The 22,505-nt window shown below is 43.8% G+C and overlaps 1 protein-coding gene across 1 annotated transcript in view; it reads left to right on the top strand.

Moving 5' to 3' along the window:
- The window catches only part of gpd2 (glycerol-3-phosphate dehydrogenase 2 (mitochondrial)), a 38,404-nt gene extending 20,144 nt beyond the window's left edge, over nt 1–18,260 (top strand). The window contains exons 7-17 of the mRNA XM_066664888.1: nt 925–1,089; nt 1,656–1,800; nt 2,018–2,211; nt 6,726–6,860; nt 7,586–7,761; nt 9,854–9,985; nt 10,120–10,278; nt 13,629–13,741; nt 13,835–13,913; nt 14,515–14,613; nt 16,352–18,260. Coding sequence (XP_066520985.1) covers nt 925–1,089; nt 1,656–1,800; nt 2,018–2,211; nt 6,726–6,860; nt 7,586–7,761; nt 9,854–9,985; nt 10,120–10,278; nt 13,629–13,741; nt 13,835–13,913; nt 14,515–14,613; nt 16,352–16,477 — 1,523 coding nt within the window. The 3' untranslated portion in view covers nt 16,478–18,260. The remainder of the gene's footprint in view (nt 1–924; nt 1,090–1,655; nt 1,801–2,017; nt 2,212–6,725; nt 6,861–7,585; nt 7,762–9,853; nt 9,986–10,119; nt 10,279–13,628; nt 13,742–13,834; nt 13,914–14,514; nt 14,614–16,351) is intronic.
- Nucleotides 18,261–22,505: the final 4,245 nt, after the last annotated feature.

Below are 22,505 nucleotides of genomic sequence, written 5' to 3' on the forward strand. Positions count from 1 at the left end.
CAAAGGTTCACGGGATCTCTAACAGAGCGCGCTGGTCTCTTCGCTGCTCGTAATTCATTCGAGAATTTGCCCTTTAAAGGGGCTCCTTGGCTGTGTTATTACTTTATTGTCTGCTGGAGTTGCCCTGAGCATGTGTTAACATTAGACATGCTTCTGTGAGTAGCCCAGCCCTGTGGTCACACATTCTCTCACAACACAGATCTCACTCTCCTCAGCGCTGGAACAACTTCGACAACTGATCAGTGTGGCAGGGAGAGAGCTTTACAGCACAAGGATAGATCTATTGTGGTTGTGGATTTTCTTATTGGTTTTGGAGTTGTTTATATACGTTCTTAACATCACTGTGTTGAAATGACACATCTGTTATTATCTGTCATTATTTCTTTCTTTATGACACAAAGCTGAGAGTAACTCAGTAAATCATCCACTTTTACCAACCTGAGGTGGGTCCAGAGCCTGCCTGGAATTATTGGGCACAGGGCAGGAACAGACCCCGAGCTGGGCATCGGACACTGTCTGTGAGGGGTTTGGTGTGTTCTTCCTGTGTCTGCGTGGGTTTCCTCCGGATGTTACTAGGTGGATTGGCCATGCAGAAAAGTGTTCATAGCTGTGAGTGTGAGTGAATGTGTGATGGACTGGTGCCCCATCCAGGGTGTGTTCCTGCCTCGTGCCCAGTGATTCCAGGTGGGCTCTGGTCCATCCACACCCTTAAACCGGATAAGTGGGTACTGGCTTTGAATGAATGAATAAACAAAGCCCTTGTCCTCACAAGCAATAACAACAGCTTACAATCGCTCAGCTACGATGAAATGATTAACACAGTCTTTAAACAGCGAAGTAAGTTGTTTTAACATCAGATCTGTGCGTCTTATATGTGGCAGTTTGATTTTATCTCCTAATACTCCACTCTGTATATTCTTGCAGGACAGCACAATGACTCCCGGATGAATCTTGCCATTGCACTGACCGCTGCCCGTCACGGAGCGGCCATAGCCAACTACACAGAAGTGGTCCGCCTGCTGAAGCACACTGACCCAGACACAGGGAAGGAGAGAGTGTGTGGTGCCCGCTGCAGAGACGACATCACGGGTAGCTCACACATTTTGACATGTTGCTGGAAATAAACAATGGGTAATTTATGGGTAGAGATATACTTGCTCTTAGCTACATGTTTGCGTACGCATCATGGCTGCCTTGTGTATCCTGCATCTGTTTGGTGCGTAGGTTGTACACTACACGTCCTCCGAAATAAAAAAAAGGCTGTGCCTACGCAAGGTGCAGTACACGTGTAAACGGTAGGGGGCAGTGCAGACAAAAACGCAACACAATGGCCGAAAGTTTTGAAGTTTTTGAAGGCTTTGTCAGAGCCAGGTCCACATTCACCCACATCTTTCTCTGGTCTGCCCTCTAGTGGAAGCCTCCAGTTACAAGCGTAGCACATGTGTAAGTATGTGAACATTTATATTCACGATACAGGCGAGTGTCTATGTGACGGCATGGCTAAACAGCAAGTATATCTCTACCCTCTGACTCTTGCACAGTGCTGTAATTATATGTGTCAGTATTTATGACAGTATTACTGCTGTAGATTGCATTTTTAAGGTATTCTGTCTATAGAACATATCTCTCTTTCTTTCTCTCCCTGTGTGTTGAAGGCCAGGAGTTTGACATCCGTGCCAAGTGCGTCATTAATGCCACAGGGCCATTCACAGATTCGCTGCGCAAAATGGACAACCAGAAAACCCCCAAAATCTGTCAGCCTAGCGCAGGAGTCCACATTGTCATCCCTGGGTACTACAGGTCAGATCAGATCACCCTCACCCTACACAGTCCTCATTCTTCAGTAATGTGATTCTGTGCACTGTGCAAAATCTCCTCTGAAACATAGGCTTATTTCTTTATTAGTCTTAGCTAGTTAATATGCTTATTAGTGTCAACTATGTTATAATAAATGATATTTTATTTCAGTAACATCAATGAGCATAATATGATTGTATATATTTTGTACCAAACTCAGCCCTGACAACATGGGGCTGCTGGACCCCGCCACCAGTGACGGCCGTGTGATTTTCTTTTTGCCGTGGGAGAAGATGACCATCGCCGGGACGACAGACACGCCCACTGATGTCACAGCCCATCCCATCCCCATGGAGGAGGACATCAACTTCATTCTAAGTGAAGTCCGCCATTACCTCAGTCCCGATGTGGAAGGTACAGTCAAAATCATCCATGCATTTCTGGGAAAGATTACTCTAGACATTGGAACAATCCTAAGTGGATTTGATGGCATTCAGCCACAAGGTCATAAGAGAGGTCAGGTTGAGGTCAGCTCATCCCAAATATATGAGATGATGCTCTTTCTTTCCAAAAGAATGCAGATTTACTGCTTCATAGCCCAATGCTAGAGCTATCCCAGTAAACAATTAGCCGTTGATTCAACGTTGAAATAACGTAATGACTGCTGTCTAATCACCGTTCTCTTAAGGTTGAAAATGAAAGTTGAAAAGACGTCCAAACACAGACATTGAAAAGACGACTATTAGACGTATTTTGGACGTCCACTGACGTTATTAATTGGTCCCGAAATAAATTACTTGTATAAAACGTGTTTTGGACGTCCACTGACGTTATCGATTGGTCACCACTTAACTAACTTATTAAGATGGATCTTGGACGTCCATTGACGTTTAAAATATGTCCTTGACGGACCACTTTTAGACCTATTTTGAACGTCCAGGGACGTTCCTTGTTTACTGGGATATCTACTTCATGCTGGAAATTGAACATGGCAACCTTAAGTGTCCTATTTCATTACATGCCTTTTAATGGAGATCATACAAATTGTGCATGGACAGTTTATAATATCTCTGTCCATAGTGGATGTATTTTAAAGTTGCTGATTTCACAAATTACCATGAATCTACAAACCTTTAATGTAACACAGTGCCCATACTCAGTGACTCCCATTTAACAGTTTAATTTGTTTCCATACAATATAATAAACATTGATTGTAGATTTATATTTATTAATGGAAATGGCTCTTACTGCCGTGACATTATCGTGAATTAGATTCTGGGTCTTTCTGGCACCCTGCTTTCGGCTGGTGCCCTGTTTGTGTGTGTGTGTGTGTATGTGTGTGTCCTCTGGTGGGTTTGGTTTAGTGCCGCAGACAGACAGGCCGGCTTGCCATCATAACAAGTAACGGCTTTGTGAATCTTCATCAAAGAGGAGGTATTGATTTTTTGGAGCAGCCCTCTTAATTGGTCGTAGCGCCACAGCCGTGGGCTTGATTGTTCGATTGATTGGACTGATAGCAGCTCAACCCCTTCCCAAATCAGACCTGAATAAGCAACGTTAGCAAACACTGCATCCTTTCATGCGTACAGAGCTGGGAATCTTTGTGTTTTAACTTGTTAAATGTTTGTTAAGTGTCTTGTTAGCCTGCTGATGGTGGTGTATTGTCATCTTGCTGATGGTGCTGTATGAGTAGCTCACTGATGGTGGTATATTATTAGCTATTTTTTAGGCCATTTTTGAGAAAGTACCTTATTGTGATTTTTCCGGTCCAAAGATGTGACTAGGATTTAAATTGCCGTAATTATTTTGTATTTATGTTCCTGCACTTATTTTAATATTATATTATACTTATTTTAATAAGAATTAATTTTGCATAATATTAAACCTGTAGTTTCCCTTTTAACTTGTTACAATGACATGATTTACAGAACAAAATAAACGCTTCATCCCAACGCACATAGTGTGTGCTATAGTTACAAGTGTCAAAGTTGAGTATAGTAAATAATCCACAATACATATTTAGAACCAGTCGATTTTTCAGTATGGTAACGATGGACAGTACTATCCCACAATCCAACGGGAAACAAAAAAGGAGGAGCTTCCAAATAGTGTTCTAAGTGCTACAGATTGCGCTTAATAGATTATTAAACTAATTCTACTACATTGAGACAGTTCTCTAAATCTAATGACTAGAAGAGTCACACGGTTACAGGTCCAGGTCCGGATAGGACAGCGACTGGGTCTGGATTTGGACCACGGCTGCATATTCATGACCCCTGCTGTATAGTATTTGTGTGTATTCCACAATAGTGACACAGCCATCATATTAGTTAATAATACAGTATGTCCTTTTCTGGTGTGCTGTTGGTGGTAGGACTGTAAAGGTGGTCTACGCCTACGTTCTAGTCATATATTACTATGCATTATAAATCATGGGCTTCGACAGCTAGAGGCTGTGGCTTAGGGTCAGGCTACATGAACAGCAGTGTGACGGCTGGCGTATGGCAGGGTGTCCTACCCTCGCTGCCAGAGTCCAACGGGTAGTCAGATGGCCCAGGGGCCTGAGGAATGACCGATCGTGTGAATAAAGTGGACAACAGAGAGAAGGCTGGCAGATGACAGGGAGACCTTGCCTATGGCTGTGGAGACTTGTCCAGTGTGGAAAGATAAGGCTGGACTGTACTGGACAGTAAGGCTACAGGGGGATTGCCTCCAGATTTGTCACATGGAGAGCGTAAGGGACAAATCCCTGTTGATGTCCCTGAGAGAACAGACAAAGAACAATATCACGGAAGAAAGAAAAGCCAGCTCTGTTTTGTCTTTGTCTAAATGAAACTCTGAATAACTTTTAGACGCCTTGATTAACAGCTTAAACCTTTCAGCTTTTAGAGCTAAAGCTCAAATCTGGAGAAATCCGTAGCTGTTTTTGTCCATCTTTATACTTTAGGAAGGTTTCTCAATGTTACGAATCTGAAAAGAAGTTACAATTGACTGCTCTTCCCAGGGCTCAGCCCTCAATAGCATTGTATATGTTTGGGGTTACTATGATTGTGACAAGTGAAAAGACTTCTAAAGATTTCTAAGATTGAGTTTGGAGCATTGGAAGATATCCCTGCAGATATTTAAAAAAAAACGGAAAACTTTCTCCTGAGAAAATGGAAAAATTAATAAAGCAAATAAAGTGTGGATGCAAAATAAACTGAATAAATATTAATTAATGATTCATTCATTTTTAATTAATCTAAGTATGTATTAGTTACTGAGGTTCCTGCATAATTCGTCATACATACTCTCATACATTTTGAAATACTCTTTCTTTAATTGTGCAAGGTTTTCGTAAATTGGGGACTCATAATAATGGCAAGTATTTAGTAGATCCCATAGCTACTGAAACGGACATGTTCCATGTGACAGTGTTTTGTTGCAGAGTCTGATTTAGAGAGTTTGTGTGTGTGTGTGTGTGTGTGTGTGTGTGTGTGTGTGTGTGTGTGTGTGTGGAGGTAGCGCTTATTGCCTTCCCCAGCCTGCTGTCTGCTCAGCTTCCCAGCCCTGTCATAAATGTTTCAGCGATGCCCTTTGATAATGAGGCTGCCGTCTCCTATTTTTTCATCCATTCAGAAATATCAACCTGCATATTACAGTGGCAGGTGTGTTCTCGATCGATACACAACTCCATCTTAATAATTAATGCTCGAGATGTCACCGCAATGGGGAAATTGACTCCGGACTCAATTGTGGCACTGCGGTCATGGCGTGTGGATAAAGCCGAATTAAAAAGCAACACGGTGGAAAGTACATTTCTAGCAGCAGAGGCTTTGGAAACTCTTGCTTCTCGTGTTTTACATTACAATGGATCAACAGTTTTACAGGCAGTCGATTTGTTGTTGTTCGGTGTTGACTGCAAACTGTGTCAAAGTTTGTAGATACAATGTTTGCTGCAACAGAACAAAGAACACCACCGCCAATCAAAAGCAATCGTTTCCATTCCAGTAAGAATTCTCAAGATGATTCTAAATGCCATTAATGTAAACGTAGACACCACTTTTAATGAGGGAATTCTGTTATTTTCCTGCACTCATTGTGGATACAAACGTTCACAGCTTGTGTAATCCCCATAAATAAGTGTGAAATGTAAGAAGCCACACTGTCTTAGATTCCATTCTGTATTTATCAAAAGAAACACCTACACAGCACTGGGAAATCACATGAAAAGCACGTGATTAAACAGCAGAAAAAGACATTTTTTGCATCAAGCTTAAGAATTTCAAGGCATGTGTTTGAGCAGATATTCTGACGAGAGGTTTGCTGCTGTCTTGCTGTTGTTAAGGGTGGTACACTACATACATTTACTGCTACTTAAGTCTAGAACTGCCGTCTGGACACATGCTGCTGTAGTGATGCTATACACTATCTACAAGTGGTCTTAATGGTCGGGTTCAGAGCGTTTACTTACGAAATACAGATATTAAGATGGAGGCAAGAAAAGAGCAGGAAAATGCAAAACATTGCATGTTGCTCACTGAGCAGCCAATCAGCACCTTCTATTTATCTGAGTCAATAGAAGCCATGGTTTTAACTTTGGATTCTTTATTTACATACGTTAGGAATCCATGGCTATGTTTGGAAGCACCTCTAAAGATATGCCTTACGTTCCTTAAGATTACAAAGCAGCTTCTTATTCCCGTTCCACCTTAAATGAAGCCGGTGCCAAATCATAACTACCCCGTAACCTTTATAGTGCAAACCACATCAGCAAAATTTCTTAACCCTAGCTTCATTAGCTTCTTTTCTCTTATTCACATAAATCTTACTTAAATCTTCACTTAAGTCACTTAATCTTATTCACATTATCTTCTTCAGTTAATCACAAGCACACAGTGGATCATCCACTCCAGCTCTTACTGTGGCTGTCCTTTGTTGCTTTCAGTGCGGAGGGGAGACGTTTTGGCAGCTTGGAGCGGCATTCGTCCACTAGTGACTGACCCCAACTCCAAAGACACGCAGTCCATCTGCCGCAACCATGTCGTCAGCATCAGCGACAGTGGCCTGGTCACCATCGCTGGTCAGTTCCCTCTGAAACAATGACGTCTTTGTAAGATCTGTATTAGCTCTTTGAGGAAATGTCTGCTGTTACATTGCCCAAGTGCAGGCTGATGACCAGGGAATGTCCAGCTACATTTCTGCTTCTGTGGCTCACCAATAGAGCACATGGAATCAAATGCAGAAGTATGGGCACCCCTGGGTAAACCACTTGGGTTTAATCGTGTTCAGGCAACACGCATCTGCGCATTTTAATACACACTTCCTGTTTATTTGCTTAGTAAAAGGTATTGGGAGATTTGGGTTTTTTTTAGATTTTGTATTTTTTTATATGAAACTGCTAAAAATAAGAATGTATGCACTAAATTAAGGAGAGAAATGTCATATTTAAAGCAACCCTAGGTAGTGTTTGCCTTGAAATTACAGTTAAAATAAATGTGATGCATTATTGACTTGTAATAGGGAGAACAGAGCCTCTGTTGTTTTTAGTCTGGGCTCAGCACTGCAGAAACAGAACTGTGTAACTCAGGGCAGTGCTGTAAAAGTTAATTACACTCTGCAACTGTAGAGGGAGCCAAGGAGCAAAATGCCGATCTAACCCATAGCGTTTCTTTAAGTTTTATCTCTATAAAAGAGTCAACAAAACATGTCCTTTCACCAGGAGTGTTCAAACTATGCACAACATCTGTGTGTTCCCCGTACTTTTGCAGAACATAGATACTCTTTTAAAACACTCCTTCTTTCCAGGTGGTAAATGGACCACCTACCGCTCCATGGCAGAGGAGACCCTCGATGCTGCAGTAAAGGAGCACAAGCTTCCAGCTGGACCCAGCAGAACTGTGGGCCTAACACTGGAAGGAGGGAAAGACTGGACCCCTACGCTCTACATCAGACTGGTCCAGGATTATGGTCTGGAGAATGAGGTGAGCTTTCAGGACTGGAGAACATTCCCTTCACTTCTCCAGATAAAACATATAGTTCTTGTCCAGACTCGGATGTTGTTATGAGGGTGTTATGGATAGCAGTAATCATAATTTTTCTTCAGACCCACATTTGTTTGTCATCATTTTATGATAAATGAGGTCTGGTATTACAAATGACAATTGTCATTTTATAAAAAAATATATAAATAAAATGATGTATTAATACGCTACGTCACAATCGCTAATATTGGAATCGCCATTTCATCATCTAAAGAACAGTTTTATCCGAAAGAATAGAACAAATTGACACACATGCTTCTGCAGCACTTTTTCCTTGACATTTGCCATTTTAAATACTACACACTAGTTCATTCATTCATTATCTGTAAGCGCTTATCCAGTTCAGGGTCGCGGTGGGTCCAGAGCCTACCTGGAATCATTGGGCGCAAGGCGGGAATACACCCTGGAGGGGGCGCCAGTCCTTCACAGGGCAACACAGACACACTCACACACATTCACTCACACACTCACACCTACGGACACTTTTTTTGAGTCGCCAATCCACCTACCAACGTGTGTTTTTGGACTGTGGGAGGAAACCGGAGCGCCCGGAGGAAACCCACACAGACACAGGGAGAACACACCAACTCCTCACAGACAGTCACCCGGAGTGGGAATCGAACCCACAACCTTCAGGCCCCTGGAGCTGCTACACACTAGTTCCCTATGAAATGACAAAAGAGCATGAGAATGTTTAAAATTTGAATACAAAATATACCTCCACCAAGTCACGTGTTGGTCTTTCAGTAGCCACGTACCTATCACATCCAGATTTGTCCACCAGAGTGTCAGATTCAAGCATGATTCATCACTACAGAGAACACAATTTCTCCAGAGACCAGTGGTGGTGTGCTTTACACAACTCTGACCCTTCGCATTGCAAGTAGAGATATGAGGCTTGTGTGGAGCAGTGCCCAGCCATGGAAACCCATATTGTAATGCGCTTATTATGCTCATGTTGATGGCAGAGGCAATAATTAGGTAGGATGTCCACATATTTTGGTAATATGCTGTATCACCGCTCATCACTAGCTCTGGCTTCCGAGTCTGTCATTGAAACTTCCTTCTCCTGTCTTGTGTTTGTGACACATTCTGTCCATTTTTGCATTATTTTACTTGTCAAAATGGTTTCTCAAGTCAATGACTTTAGCCTATAGTTCAACAGAAAGGAAGCTTTGAAGCTAAATTATTGATAATTGCCATTTTAACAGCATTAAAACATGACCTGCGTAAAATCCCTGAGATGGATTTTGTTGCTCCACACCAACTACCGATCAGAGTTCATTAACTTTGCCACCACAATTACACTTCCCCACTGAGAGCGATCTCACCATTACACAGCTATTACCTGAACAGCTCTCCCTCAGAGTCCTTTACTATGATCGCACTTTATTTGGATTTATTTTATGCCTCCATTAGAAAATCAATTTGAACTGAGCAGTCCTTTGCTCTGATGAGTGGACTCCACCTCTGTCTGCTGCTGACAGGCCACTGCGGAGCTGAGCTTTCTCCAGTCTGCCGTCGTCCCTGTGGATCTGCTGGGGAGGAAGACTGGCAACCCCTCGTTAGGAGCAGGGGAAGCTCAGTGGAGCCCCGGCCCTATGATGGGCGCTGTTTTTGTTGCAGCATATTTAAAAAGGTCAGCATGCAGATATTTCTGACAGCACTTGACCTTTGGCGAGAGATGCAACGGAAGGGTTCGAATCGAAGTAAAAGCGGTGCGGTTTGTATTTGTCCAAACGCTTAATGAAGCTCTGAACCCAGTGCGGGGCGTCAGCCACAGAGACAGAGAAAACACGAGGTAGGCTCCACTGAAGGATCCCAGAGACAGCAAACCAGACCACCGTCAAGACTTCTGCCCGGTCCACACACGCTGAACGGTCATGGCCATTTACGATCACTGTCACATTACAGAAGGCTCAGTTAACACATGCCACTCACTGTAAGATTCTCGGTGCTTCTCTTGCACATATTCCAGTCTCTTGTCATGCTCTAACAAGAGCCTTATCACCTGTCTCCTATAAATCCACAGGTGGCTCAACACCTGGCAGCCACCTATGGAGGGAGGGCTTTTGAGGTCGCCAAGATGGCCCAGGTCACAGGAAAGAGATGGCCGATCGTGGGCAAGCGCCTTGTCTCTGAATTCCCCTATATAGAGAGTGAGGTGAGTGTTCTTAAACACCTGAATGTTTAGTTTAGGATTAATGTACACCACTGTGGGACCACATATTAAAGTCAGGGTTGGTATTGTGCAGCTTCACTAGAACACAATGCTAATGTTTGGCTGCTTGTGTCCAGGTGATGTATGCTATAAAAGAGTACGCCTGCACAGCCATCGACGTGATTTCCAGGCGGACTCGGCTGGGCTTTCTGAACGTCCAGGCTGCAGATGAAGCTTTGCCTCGCATCGTAGAGATCATGGCCAAACAGCTGGATTGGAGTGAGCAGAAGAAGAAAGTACGTCAATTATCACTTCGTTTGAGTTATTATTTTTATGTCCCATGGGTATATACTGTACATGCATTTCTTCACAATCCTTTATTCAGTACTGGAAGGTTCTACTCTACATTTTAGACCTTTTCATTTTGTTGTAATGTGAAGACATACAGACGTGCACATTAACATGATACAATTTGATACCATTTCAATTATATATTTATAAACCAAGCAAATATGAGACTAAAAAATTAATTTGATTGAATTTGGGATATGGAGGAGTGTCTTTAAAAAAGGATAGGGGGATTTAGAGGAGGACGGGGTACTCATTCATACTGCATCTCAATGAAATCTTAGTTTTATAGTCATTTTAACCATATTTTACCAATAAAATGTATGCTTTTCCTTCTGCAAATTCACTGGGGGGTTTCATCAAATTCAGATCATAATAAAATATCCCGTCTTCTACTTACAAACACATATTGTGCCCCTGTGATATTAGAAACTGCACTGATCCAGTATCAGGTATTGACGTCTTGCCAAGATCAGTCGATAATGCTAGATATGATGTCAGAGGTTAAAAAAAAAACACAATCCAGGAAGAATCCCCTAAAATCCCAACCCCCCAACTTCCATCTCTAGCCTGGATACATTAGTGGGGCCCACAGGGGTCGTGTGGGTGTGGGCTATCAGTGGGGCACAGGTACACACATGTGGGACCTCTAGGACTAAACGTGCTGAGCCTGCATTTACAAGTGAGAAATAATTAACTCTTTAATGTGTTGCAATAATTGGCCGTTTCTGGCAGAAACAACATGGCTCAGGATAGTTTTGGTTTATGTGCACTCGTAATTGAAAAACAGGAGTCTGGTACCTATAAACCCAGCACAGGACGGAGTGCTAACTGCGCACGTACCCACCTGCACAAGAGTTTTCTTTAAATTTGTGTTATCTGCTCTTTTATGAGCTTTATCAGCTTCCTCACAAAGCCTTTCAGTGTAGAAATGAAAGCCAAAGGTCTTGGTCAGTTTAAGCTCGGTAGTGCTCGCTGTGGACCGTAGCTCAGCTATTGTTAATATCAGTCTAAAAGTGTTTTCTTAGCAGGGAGCCTGAGACTAAAATAACATGATTGAATTATACAATATCAGCTCAGTACCATACCTGTGTACTACTATGGCTATTATGTTTGTGTGTGTGTGTGTGTTTGTAGGGCTATATTACAGCCTGTGTTTGTGTGTGTGTGTGTGTGTGTGTGTGTGTGTGTGTGAGGGTGATAGAGTTACGCCGACCTTCCTACGCAGGTCCTGGGTTTCCTGTCTGATAAACAAAAGCACTAATAATAGCGCTGAGCACTGCACAGCTTTGATACTTTTCAGTTCCCATGAGTTAAACACTCCCCCCTTCTCTCAGCACACAATACAGGTGCACCGCACCCTACACACACACACACACACACATATAAGCACACACTCCAGAGGGAATCAGTGCAGTGCAGGTATATTTACACTCCAGTCCTCCGGAAGTTCCTCATCAGTCATATTAATGCCTGCGTGACGTTTTGACTGCAGTAAGAACATTTACGAGAGCTGGAATTTTGCCTATTGTAATCCAGTTTACGTAATACATACACTACGTGGCCAAAAGTTTATGGAGAACTCTAAATCTAAGCATCAAACATCCAGCGAAGGGCATTAATATGTAGTTGGTCCTATGTTGGTAAAAATAAATAAATAAATAACAGCTTCTTCGTGAGCATTTCTGTGAGGATTTGATGGCATTGTGCCTTGAGAACATTAGTGAGGTCCTATTTATGATGTTTAAAGAACCTTCAGAGAACCCAGTGCTGCATGTGGGACTTTGTACTCCTCTGGCCGACACTAGGATTTGAGCATGGAGACGTTTGCTGTGTGTGCACAGTCAACCTTTTGGACCCATAATGGATGCCCCTTCAATTAGACGTATTTACTGTAGACAGTGGGAGGAAAGCATAGCACCTACAGGAAACCCATGCAGGCACAGAGAGAACACACCAAGTTCCTTTCAGGCACTGACCTGACATTGCCATTGCCCCCCGTTTGGACCGGAAACCAGAGCACGCAGAAGAAACTCACGAGGACACTGGGAGAACACACCACGCTCCTCACAGACAGTCACCCGGAGGAAACCCACGCAGACACAGGGAGAACACACCACACTCCTCACAGACAGTCACCCGGAGGAAACCCATTCAGACACAGAGAGAACACAGCAAACTCCTCACAGACAGTCACCCGGAGGAAACCCACACAGACACAGGGAGAACACACCAAACTCCTCACAGACAGTCACCCCGAAGAAACCCACGCAGACACAGAGAGAACACACCACACTCCTCACAGACAGTCACCCGGAGGAAACCCACGCAGACACAGGGAGAACACACCACACTCCTCACAGACAGTCACCCGGAGGAAACCCACGCAGACACAGAGAGAACACAGCAAACTCCTCACAGACAGTCACCCAGAGGAAACCCACGCAGACACAGGGAGAACACACCACACTCCTCACAGTCACCCGGAGGAAACCCACGCAGACACAGGGAGAACACACCACACTCCTCACAGACAGTCATCCGTAGGAAACCCACGCAGACACTGGGAGAACACACCACACTCCTCACAGACAGTCACCCGGAGGAAACCCACGCAGACACTGGGAGAACACACCACACTCCTCACAGACAGTCACCCGGAGGAAACCCACGCAGACACAGGAAGAACACACCACACTCCTCACAGACAGTCACCCGGAGGAAACCCACGCAGACACAGGGAGAACACAGCAAACTCGTCACAGACAGTCATCTGGAGGAAACCCACACAGACACAGGAAGAACACACCACACTCCTCACAGACAGTCACCCGGAGGAAACACACGCAGACACAGGGAGAACACAGCAAACTCGTCACAGACAGTCACCCGGAGGAAACCCACGCAGACACAGAGAGAACACAGCAAACTCCTCACAGACAGTCATCTGGAGGAAACCCACACAGACACAGGAAGAACACACCACACTCCTCACAGACAGTCACCCGGAGGAAACACACGCAGACACAGGGAGAACACAGCAAACTCGTCACAGACAGTCATCTGGAGGAAACCCACACAGACACAGGGAGAACACAGCAAACTCCTCACAGACAGTCACCTGGAGTGGAACTTGAACCCATAACCTCCAGGTCCCTGGAGCGTCCCTGTGTGACACTTCCTGCTGTGTGCCGCACTGTTCATATTATTTTAATTATTTTTATATATTTGAACCATTCGAAATCATCAAAATGAGTATTACATAATTTCTAATGAACTGTCCTGTGTGTGTCTATAGGAAGAACTGGAGGCAGCCAAGAAGTTTCTGTATCAGGAGATGGGCTACAAAGCTCGCTCTGAACAACTTACCAAGACCACAGAGATTTCTCTCACTCCACAGGAAGTGGCCAGGTAATCTGTGCGTGTGTGTGTGTGTCTGTGTGTATGTGTGTGTGTGTGTGCATGATTTATCCTATGCTGTTCTGACACTAATGTAATCTACAGATATAAAAAGCGCTTCTACACATTTGACAAGGAGAGCAAAGGTTTCATCACTACACTGGATGTACAGCAAGTTCTAGAGGTGAGTGTGTCCAGCTTTTCTATCATTAGCTGATATTGTCTTGTAATACTGATTGTAGTTTGTAATTATTTGCTTTTGTGCCCCTCACCCCCCACCCCTCAGTGTCTGCAGTGCGGTCTGTAAGAAATGACCAAGGATTTCAAAAATGCCTTCAGTTTGTATCAGCAAATCTAAATGATTAAACATATTTGGATATATAATAGAACATTAATCAATGTCATTAAAGCCACAAAAGACCAAGCCTTTTCGGCCAAATGTTTATAGACACTTGCACTTTGAACATACCCTATAAAATCAAGGCTATTAATTGGTTGTTTGTCTCTCTTCGATGCAGTAATAAATTCTACTCTTCAATCAAATAAATAGGATTTTCATCAAAAATCCATATTAAACATCACATTATCACATTATATTTTATCATTTAAAAAACGTATAAAGAATGAATAAAAAGAAAGGCTAGGAATGGACTTTGTAACAGTTTAGAAACGACCTTGAAACATTTTAAGAAGTGACATTGCTGGGGAGATTTGGTTCCATCAGGAACGATGTCACAGACCGATAGAAAGTACATCGACCATATCATTGTTTTTTCTGCCCTCAGAAACTCAGCATCCAGATCGACGAGAACGCGCTCCATGAGATCTTGAACGAAGTGGACCTGAACAAGAACGGGCAGGTGGAACTGGATGAGTTTCTGCAGGTATGGCCCTTTTCGCAGAAAGAGCAAGAACAAATTCAGCTTTACATCGGCCCATAGTCTGGTTTATGACAGCTGTTGTATTTATAGAGCATGGATCCTCACAGTGCCTCATTCTCTGTCTTTCCTTGTGCCATTATTTGAGCGTAAGAGGGAAGGTTTGATAGAAACTCCCGCGAGGTGAGACAGAGGTGTGAAAGCTTAACTATTCCGCACATGCGTCGCGACCCCAGGCCTGACAGGCCAGCAGTAATTAAAAGCCCTGTGATGTCTTTATGGGAGTTGGAATAATGAGTATGTCCTCCTGCGCTAAATTACACATCGGGTTTGTCTCTTTGTAACGAAGCACGAATTAGATTAGCGCAGTAATTGATAGGGAGCCAATGAACAGGTGTTAAAATATGATGATCACTGTCCATTTTAATTTGGAAATAATAAGAAGCCATCAGTGGAGCACGTGCAAAGTAATGTTGCCTGACATGACACAGCCACGGGCTCAAAATTCATTCCTATGTTCATATATTCACACACACACAAACCCAACTGCTTGAATACACACGAGTCCCTCTCGATAGAACATTAACAGTCATTAGAGTGGGCAGAATTATGCCCAGAAACATCTTCGTGAGGATGGCCACCTTACCTTCTTCTAGTTAAACCTATTGAAAATAAATAAATATAATTCTAATAGAATTAACCTATCAGTCAGATTTACATTCAGTACCTACAGGTCCGGGGGTCCATTTCTTTCAGTGTAAACACATGACCAACATCTGCACACATCTGTAATGTAATACAAAAGCACAGTGCACTAACGCAGATGTGCTGTGTTAAATTTAAAGTTTAGAACTATACCCAAAAGTATAGTCAGTTTTTCTTGTTTCATTGAGCTCTAAGTGAGAAAGTACCGCTGTCTAATTATGGAGTTAACTGCTGACAATAACAACTGACCACATACTGTGGTGGTCACAGGCTAATTAACCAGAGACCTGGCTTTTACTGAAATAGGTGTAGACATCCAGGGGAGCTCATGAAAATTTGACTGTGCTCAGAGAGAAGAGATGTTATTTGAGAATAGATAGTTCAGTAATGATCTAAAAGCTCTTTATGCTTAACGTATGGCGCTTTTCTTTTGCGTATTACTTACTAGACTCGGATCTGCACAGCTCGACACGCTTTTCAGCCCTGGTCCTTATTAGCTGTTCCACTAGCACAGCTCCCCGGCAAAATGTAGCTGGTGACATCGCAAAACCCCACCTGTAACAGGAACCACAACAGCGACAGTAATGTTAAACGTGGTTTACTCGCCGTGTATTTTTGCGTGTTCTTCACACAGATTCTCTCACGGGTCTCACAGACCAGTAGAGTTTTTTGTTGGCCACCAATCCAAGGAGCATTTGAACCTCTGCAAAAGTCCACGGCATTATTTTATGAGCTGAGTCGGATAAAATCAAATGTGACTAACAAAATTGATGCTGTACATTGGAGATTTTAAAAGCAACGAAGCCAAGCTGAGCCCAGTAGGCACCATGCAATGGAAAAGCGCCAAGAGAGAAGGCCTTACCCCTTAAGAACCAACAGAACTAAGAAGGCACAGTGGAATCAGCTGATGACATCGATGATTTACAGCGAGTTTGACCTGATTCGTGAGGAATAGTCTCACTCCAGGCGTTCTGAGATTTCTGAATTTTTTTACTTTAAAATGTAAACGTAAATACGTCCTGTCTTCTGATTCGTTCAGCTCATGAGTGCGGTGCAGAGGGGGCAGATCTCCGACAGCCGTTTGGCAATCCTGATGAAGACTGCTGAAGAGGGGCTGGATTTGAGAGGGCCGGTGTCTGTGGACCGCAGTGGTGGAGGGGTATGAGAATGCCTCACAGCACTGCCCCCCCCACCACCATCCAATTGTCTGCCTTCCATTACAGTTCAAGTCCATTCGTTTTTTATATGCTGCTTTGGGTTTATTTTGTTTTGTGTAGTAATATATACTAACTTTTGTTCTAATTTATGTAAATTCTGTTCATTTATTTCTCTTTCTTCTTGCACTGGAGTAAAATGCTGATGAGTACAGTGCCATATTGTGCATTTTGCTGGTCAGTGTGGCCAGTTTTTGACTACTGCCCTAAAAGCACCTGTATTATACTGATTCTTTTCTAATGTGCCATTTCTACATGTGTGTGTTGAGGGCAAGGACGGAGTGTGTGAGCTACATGTAGGGCTGCTGGGATGCACGTCGAAAACTTTTGCACTTTCTATAGATCTGTGACGTTTACACACACTACTGTGTGCTCACTGCTTAAAAACACAATCACTAATTCTGCAGTAGATGTTCATAGCACTCCTACTGCGTTACCGTTACCAAGCTAAGAATCCAAACTCCCATGAGAACCCCGTTTACAAATGAGGACCCGGGGGAAACCAGCCAATTTTTGCACTTTTGCTGCCAACTCCATGCAAAGAATATTGTTTTATTTGTTAGTTCTAAATGATCTTACACATAGGTTACTACACTATACGTCTGTGGACACTTTCATAAAAAGTCTTTGATCAGTTTCTTACGTTAAATGCATCAGCGATAAATTTAAAGCTGTAAATGTAAATTTGACTTTCTCTGAAGCAATTCTGTAGAGCTCACTCTGACTGAAGGGAACATGTAAAGCCAGAGGTCCTTTAAAGGGGACATATTTTGATGATATCAGTTTGGTATAAGCTGCCTAAGATTGTGTGCTGCTTCCTACGCGGTGTACAGACAGTTTAGGAGGGTTCCACCTCATCTGAGCCTCTCTGATCAAAGCTCAGAGAGCACAGAGACCAGGTTAAACGAAGCAAAACAAACACAACAAGTGCAGAGAAATTAGTGTACTGATTAAATATGGCAAAAGCAATTGGAGAAGAATGAGAACCAAGAGAACATGCCTAAAAATAGAGCTGGGCTCTTACACTGGACTGAACTGCGGCTCATTCTTATTTAAAGGAACAGGTGCTAAAATCGGTCCTTCTGGACAGGGCTGTGTTGCTTGATCCTTGTGGTATTTTGACCAAAGCATTTCATTAAAGACTGTAAACTGTGGTAAAGGGGTAGAATATGTCCCCTTTATGGTGCTTTAAGGGTTTTTTTATGAGCTTGAGATGACAGAAATAATCCATTCGGGGGTCATTTGCCTCAGAAATGTAGGAACTTTGTCCTAGTGACTCAGTCCTGAACTCACAGAATGTCATTTTGATACTGTATTTACATTGTTGCCTGAATACGCACAGTTTTTAATACCATTCATTTATAATCTTGTCTTTCATTGACCAAAGAGGGTCATCTCTGACAATGAATCCATTGTCTTTCTGCTGGATTATGATAAATGTGTCTGTCATTTCAGTCTTTGTAAAGTATATTTTCAAGAGTTATTTAACGTTTGCTTTTTAAAGCCATCTGGAATCATTAAGACAAGTCTTATTTCCTGTTAGATTTAAGGACTGATAAGGGAGGTATTAAATGTGCCTTGTTTTCTATTGCATGAACTATGTAAACAAACATGGTATGTTAAATAGCACAAAACCCATTAATAGATTTAAACCCATTATTCTAGCCTGTTTTGTTCCTATGCATATTGTACTGTATGTGTATTTCCCTTTGTGACAATCACTACATTAAAGGGTTAAACTCGTTATGATTAAACAAAGATGTTCACCAAGTATTCGATCAGTATTGTCAATTAGATTCCATCAATGTTGTGAATCAGTGTTTATTAGGAGGATTCATTCGTTGGGAATGGGGTCCGGAGCCTGCCCAGAATCACTGGGCGCAAGGCAGGAACACCCCCTTGAGGGGGTGCAAGTCCTTCACAGGGCAACACAGACACACACACACACATTCACTCACACCTATGGACACTTTTGAGTCGCCAATCCACCCACCAACGTGTTTTTTTTCTGTGGACTGGTTTTTTTGTTTTTTTTTTGGGGTGGGGGCACCCAGATGAAACCCATGCATACACAGGGAGAACACACAACACTCCTCACAGACAGTCACCCGGAGGAAACCCACGCAGACACAGGGAGAACACACCACACTCCTCAGAGACAGTCACCCGGAGGAAACCCACGCAGACACAGGGAGAACACACCACACTCCTCACAGACAGTCACCCGGAGGAAACCCACGCAGACACAGGGAGAACACACCACACTCCTCACAGACAGTCACCCGGAGGAACCCCACGCAGACACAGGGAGAACACACCACACTCCTCACAGACAGTCACCCGGAGGAAACCCACGCAGACACAGAGAGAACACACCACACTCCTCACAGACAGTGACCCGGAGGAAACCCACGCAGACACAGCGAGAACACATCACACTCCTCACAGACAGTCACCCGGAGGAAACCCACGCAGACACAGGGAGAACACACCACACTCCTCACAGACAGTCACCCGGAGGAAACCCACGCAGACACAGAGAGAACACACCACACTCCTCACAGACAGTCACCCGGAGGAAACCCACGCAGACACAGCGAGAACACATCACACTCCTCACAGACAGTGACCCGGAGGAAACCCAAGCAGACACAGGGAGAACACACCACACTCCTCACAGACAGTCACCCGGAGGAAACCCACGCAGACACAGGGAGAACACACCACACTCCTCACAGACAGTCACCCGGAGGAAACCCACGCAGACACAGGGAGAACACACCACACTCCTCACAGACAGTCACCCGGAGGAAACCCACGCAGACACAGCGAGAACACATCACACTCCTCACAGACAGTGACCCGAAGGAAACCCAAGCAGACACAGGGAGAACACACCACACTCCTCACAGACAGTCACCCGGAGGAAACCCACGCAGACACAGGGAGAACACACCACACTCCTCACAGACAGTCACCAGGAGGAAACCCACGCAGACACAGGGAGAACACACCACACTCCTCACAGACAGTCACCTGGAGGAAACCCACGCAGACACAGGGAGAACACACCACACTCCTCACAGACAGTCACCTGGAGTGGGGCTCGAACCCACAACCCCAGGACACTGGAGCTGCGTGACAGCAACACTACCTGCAGAGCCACCGTGCCGCCCTCTATCGCATCCAACACATACCAATTAGCGCAGGTCTGCTCTGTAGATGTAATACACACACACACACTTGGGGCAGTGAGAACACACATCAGGAGCAGCAGGCTGCTAGCCATAGCGCCTAGGGAGCAGTTGCGGTTTAGGTGTCTTGCTAAAGTGTGCTTCAGCTGTGGATAATGTGGGAGAAGAAAGCACCTCCCCATTTTTCCTGACAGTTTGGGGATGCAACCAGCAACATTTTTATACCAGACCCACATCTCTAAGCCTAGGACTACAGCTGCCCCCAATAACAGTTTATTATTGGTTTCATTAAACTACCAGTAAATATAATAATTATAAGCCATAGAAGAGGAGGTAAACATTTCAAAACATTCTTTCGCTGCTTATTTGCATCATAGCACCCACCATCTGCTCCTTCCAAGTTGCTGTAAATGAACTGAAGTTGGGGGTGGAGTTATCTGAATCAGGGCAACAGGAGTCTTGGCTGATTGACTACATCTTCCCTAAGTGGAAAATTGTGTTCACTTGATTTCTCGCCAAACCATTCGTTTTAATCAGTGTGTCCAGATCTCTTATTGTCGCTTTGGTCTGGACACAATGTGGGAGCTTCAGTGATAGCTCCACAGTCTGCACACGCACATGAGGGAGCAATAGAAGCTGCTGATGATTTATTGTGTGTTCTGACAAGATGTAATTTCAGCCTAATCCTGATTGAAAGAGATTCATATTCGAAGAAGAAAACAGAGGAACTGTACAGTAAATCAATCTCCCCACCCCTGTGAAACACAATTATGTAATAAAACGTATCTAGTTGCTCACTGCATTGTTTGGGTTCTACTTTTCGTGGTTGTGTGCTCCTGTCAGTTTGCAGAATGACTTCATATTCGGCGGTGTCGTTGACGACTGTGTTAACTGAAGCGTGTAAGTCTTCCACACACACACACACACACACACACACAGAGCCATAAATACAGTACTTCCCTCTCTTTGATAGCAGGATTCAAACTAATTGACTCTAAATCCACCTCCGGGGCCTTAATAAATCTATTATGCTCTAATTTCGCTGATTAATGAGAATCCGAGGCTCCGAGTCTGTCCAGGCTCTCAGAGTTAAGGTCCTTCACTGGCTGGGCGTCCCTTCCTCTCCCTCTCTAATAATCCCTGAGACTGACTGCCCCACAGTAAGACCATCAGCTCCCAGCACAATGCAATTAAATCAGCAGCCCAGTGCCATGGCTAGCGCTAATCCTTGGCTCATTTGAGCTTCTGTAAGACTAGCCATGTGAATCCACTGTGATTACACCAGCGCATTAGACTCAATCTCAGACTCCGAGGGCCCTGTGGCCACAGGAGCACAGAGGCCAGAGCTGGAGACTGCAGAGGTCAGGCAAATCCAAATTGGACAACTGGTTCATAACTCTTGTTAAAAAAAAATATATATATATATATATGTCGCGAAATGGTGACTTGTTAAAGTCAATAGTCAAGTCAAGTCTTATTTATTTATATAGCACATTTAAAAGACAGCGAATGTTGGCCAAAGTGCTGCACAATAAAAATCAACTAACAAACAAAACCAGGTAAAATTATAAAACATACATATAAAAGAAATTCATTCATTATCTGTAACCCTTATCCAGTTCAGGGTCGCAGTGGATCCAGAGCCTACCTGGAATCATTGGGCGCAAGGAGGGAATACACCCTGGAGGGGGCGCCAGTCCTTCACAGGGCAACACACACACTCACACCTACGGACACTTTTGAGTCGCCAATCCACCTACCAACGTGTGTTTTTGGACTGTGGGAGGAAACCGGAGCACCCGGAGGAAACCCACACAGACACAGGGAGAACACACCAACTCCTCACAGACAGTCACCCGGAGGAAACCCACACAGACACAGGGAGAACACACCAACTCCTCACAGACAGTCACCTGGAGCGGGAATCGAACCCTCAACCTCCAGGCTGAAAATGGAAACCTCAAAAACCTGAAAATGGAGTGATGCAGCAGTCTAGGTGTTGGCTCTCTGGAGATCAACAATCAAATCCTCACAGATGTCTCAGCCATCCAAGGTCAGGGGTCCAAGAGACCACAATAGGCTATTATTCAGACTAGAATATTCAGGAAATATTTTTAAAATAGACTAAAAGTTATTAATCTTCAGTTTGTAGGCACCCGTTATAATCAGTGAGTTCACCTCAGCTGTGCTAGCATAGCTTTTATAATCTCAGTGACCTAAAATGGGACTCTCAGGATTAAATGCACATCACAATGCTTAATGCTAAGTGCCAGCTACAGTGGTATAACCCCACTGGCACTGGGGTGTGGAGCAGTGGAACCGTGTTCTCTGGAGTGTTCAGAGTTCCTTTGGAAAAAGAGGGAGTTGCATTGATGATCAAACCCAACATTAGTTCCTGACCTCACTAATGTCACTTTTCTGCATGGTGCCTACTCTACTTCGCTCTACAGCTTTTTGGGACCTGGTACATGGTTAGTTTTCCACTACAACAGCTCCCCCAAAATGTAGCTGGTGATGTTTCAAAGCACCATCTTTAACAGGAACCGTGGGCTGTACAAACTACAACAACTGCAGTGGTAGTGTTAAGCGTTGTTCACTTATCACGTATTTGCCTGTTGTTTTTTTGGGTTTTGTGGACTCAACCGGCATCAGATTAGAATTAGAATTAGAATCAATTTATTGGCCACTGTGCTTCCACATAGAGGAATTTGTTCTTTGCATTTGAACCCAATCCGTGCAGTGAAACACACATTTACACACACACTAGTGAACACTGGGTGGCAGT

The sequence above is a fragment of the Hoplias malabaricus genome, chromosome 3, assembly GCF_029633855.1.
Source record: "Hoplias malabaricus isolate fHopMal1 chromosome 3, fHopMal1.hap1, whole genome shotgun sequence".
Lineage (NCBI taxonomy): Eukaryota > Metazoa > Chordata > Actinopteri > Characiformes > Erythrinidae > Hoplias > Hoplias malabaricus.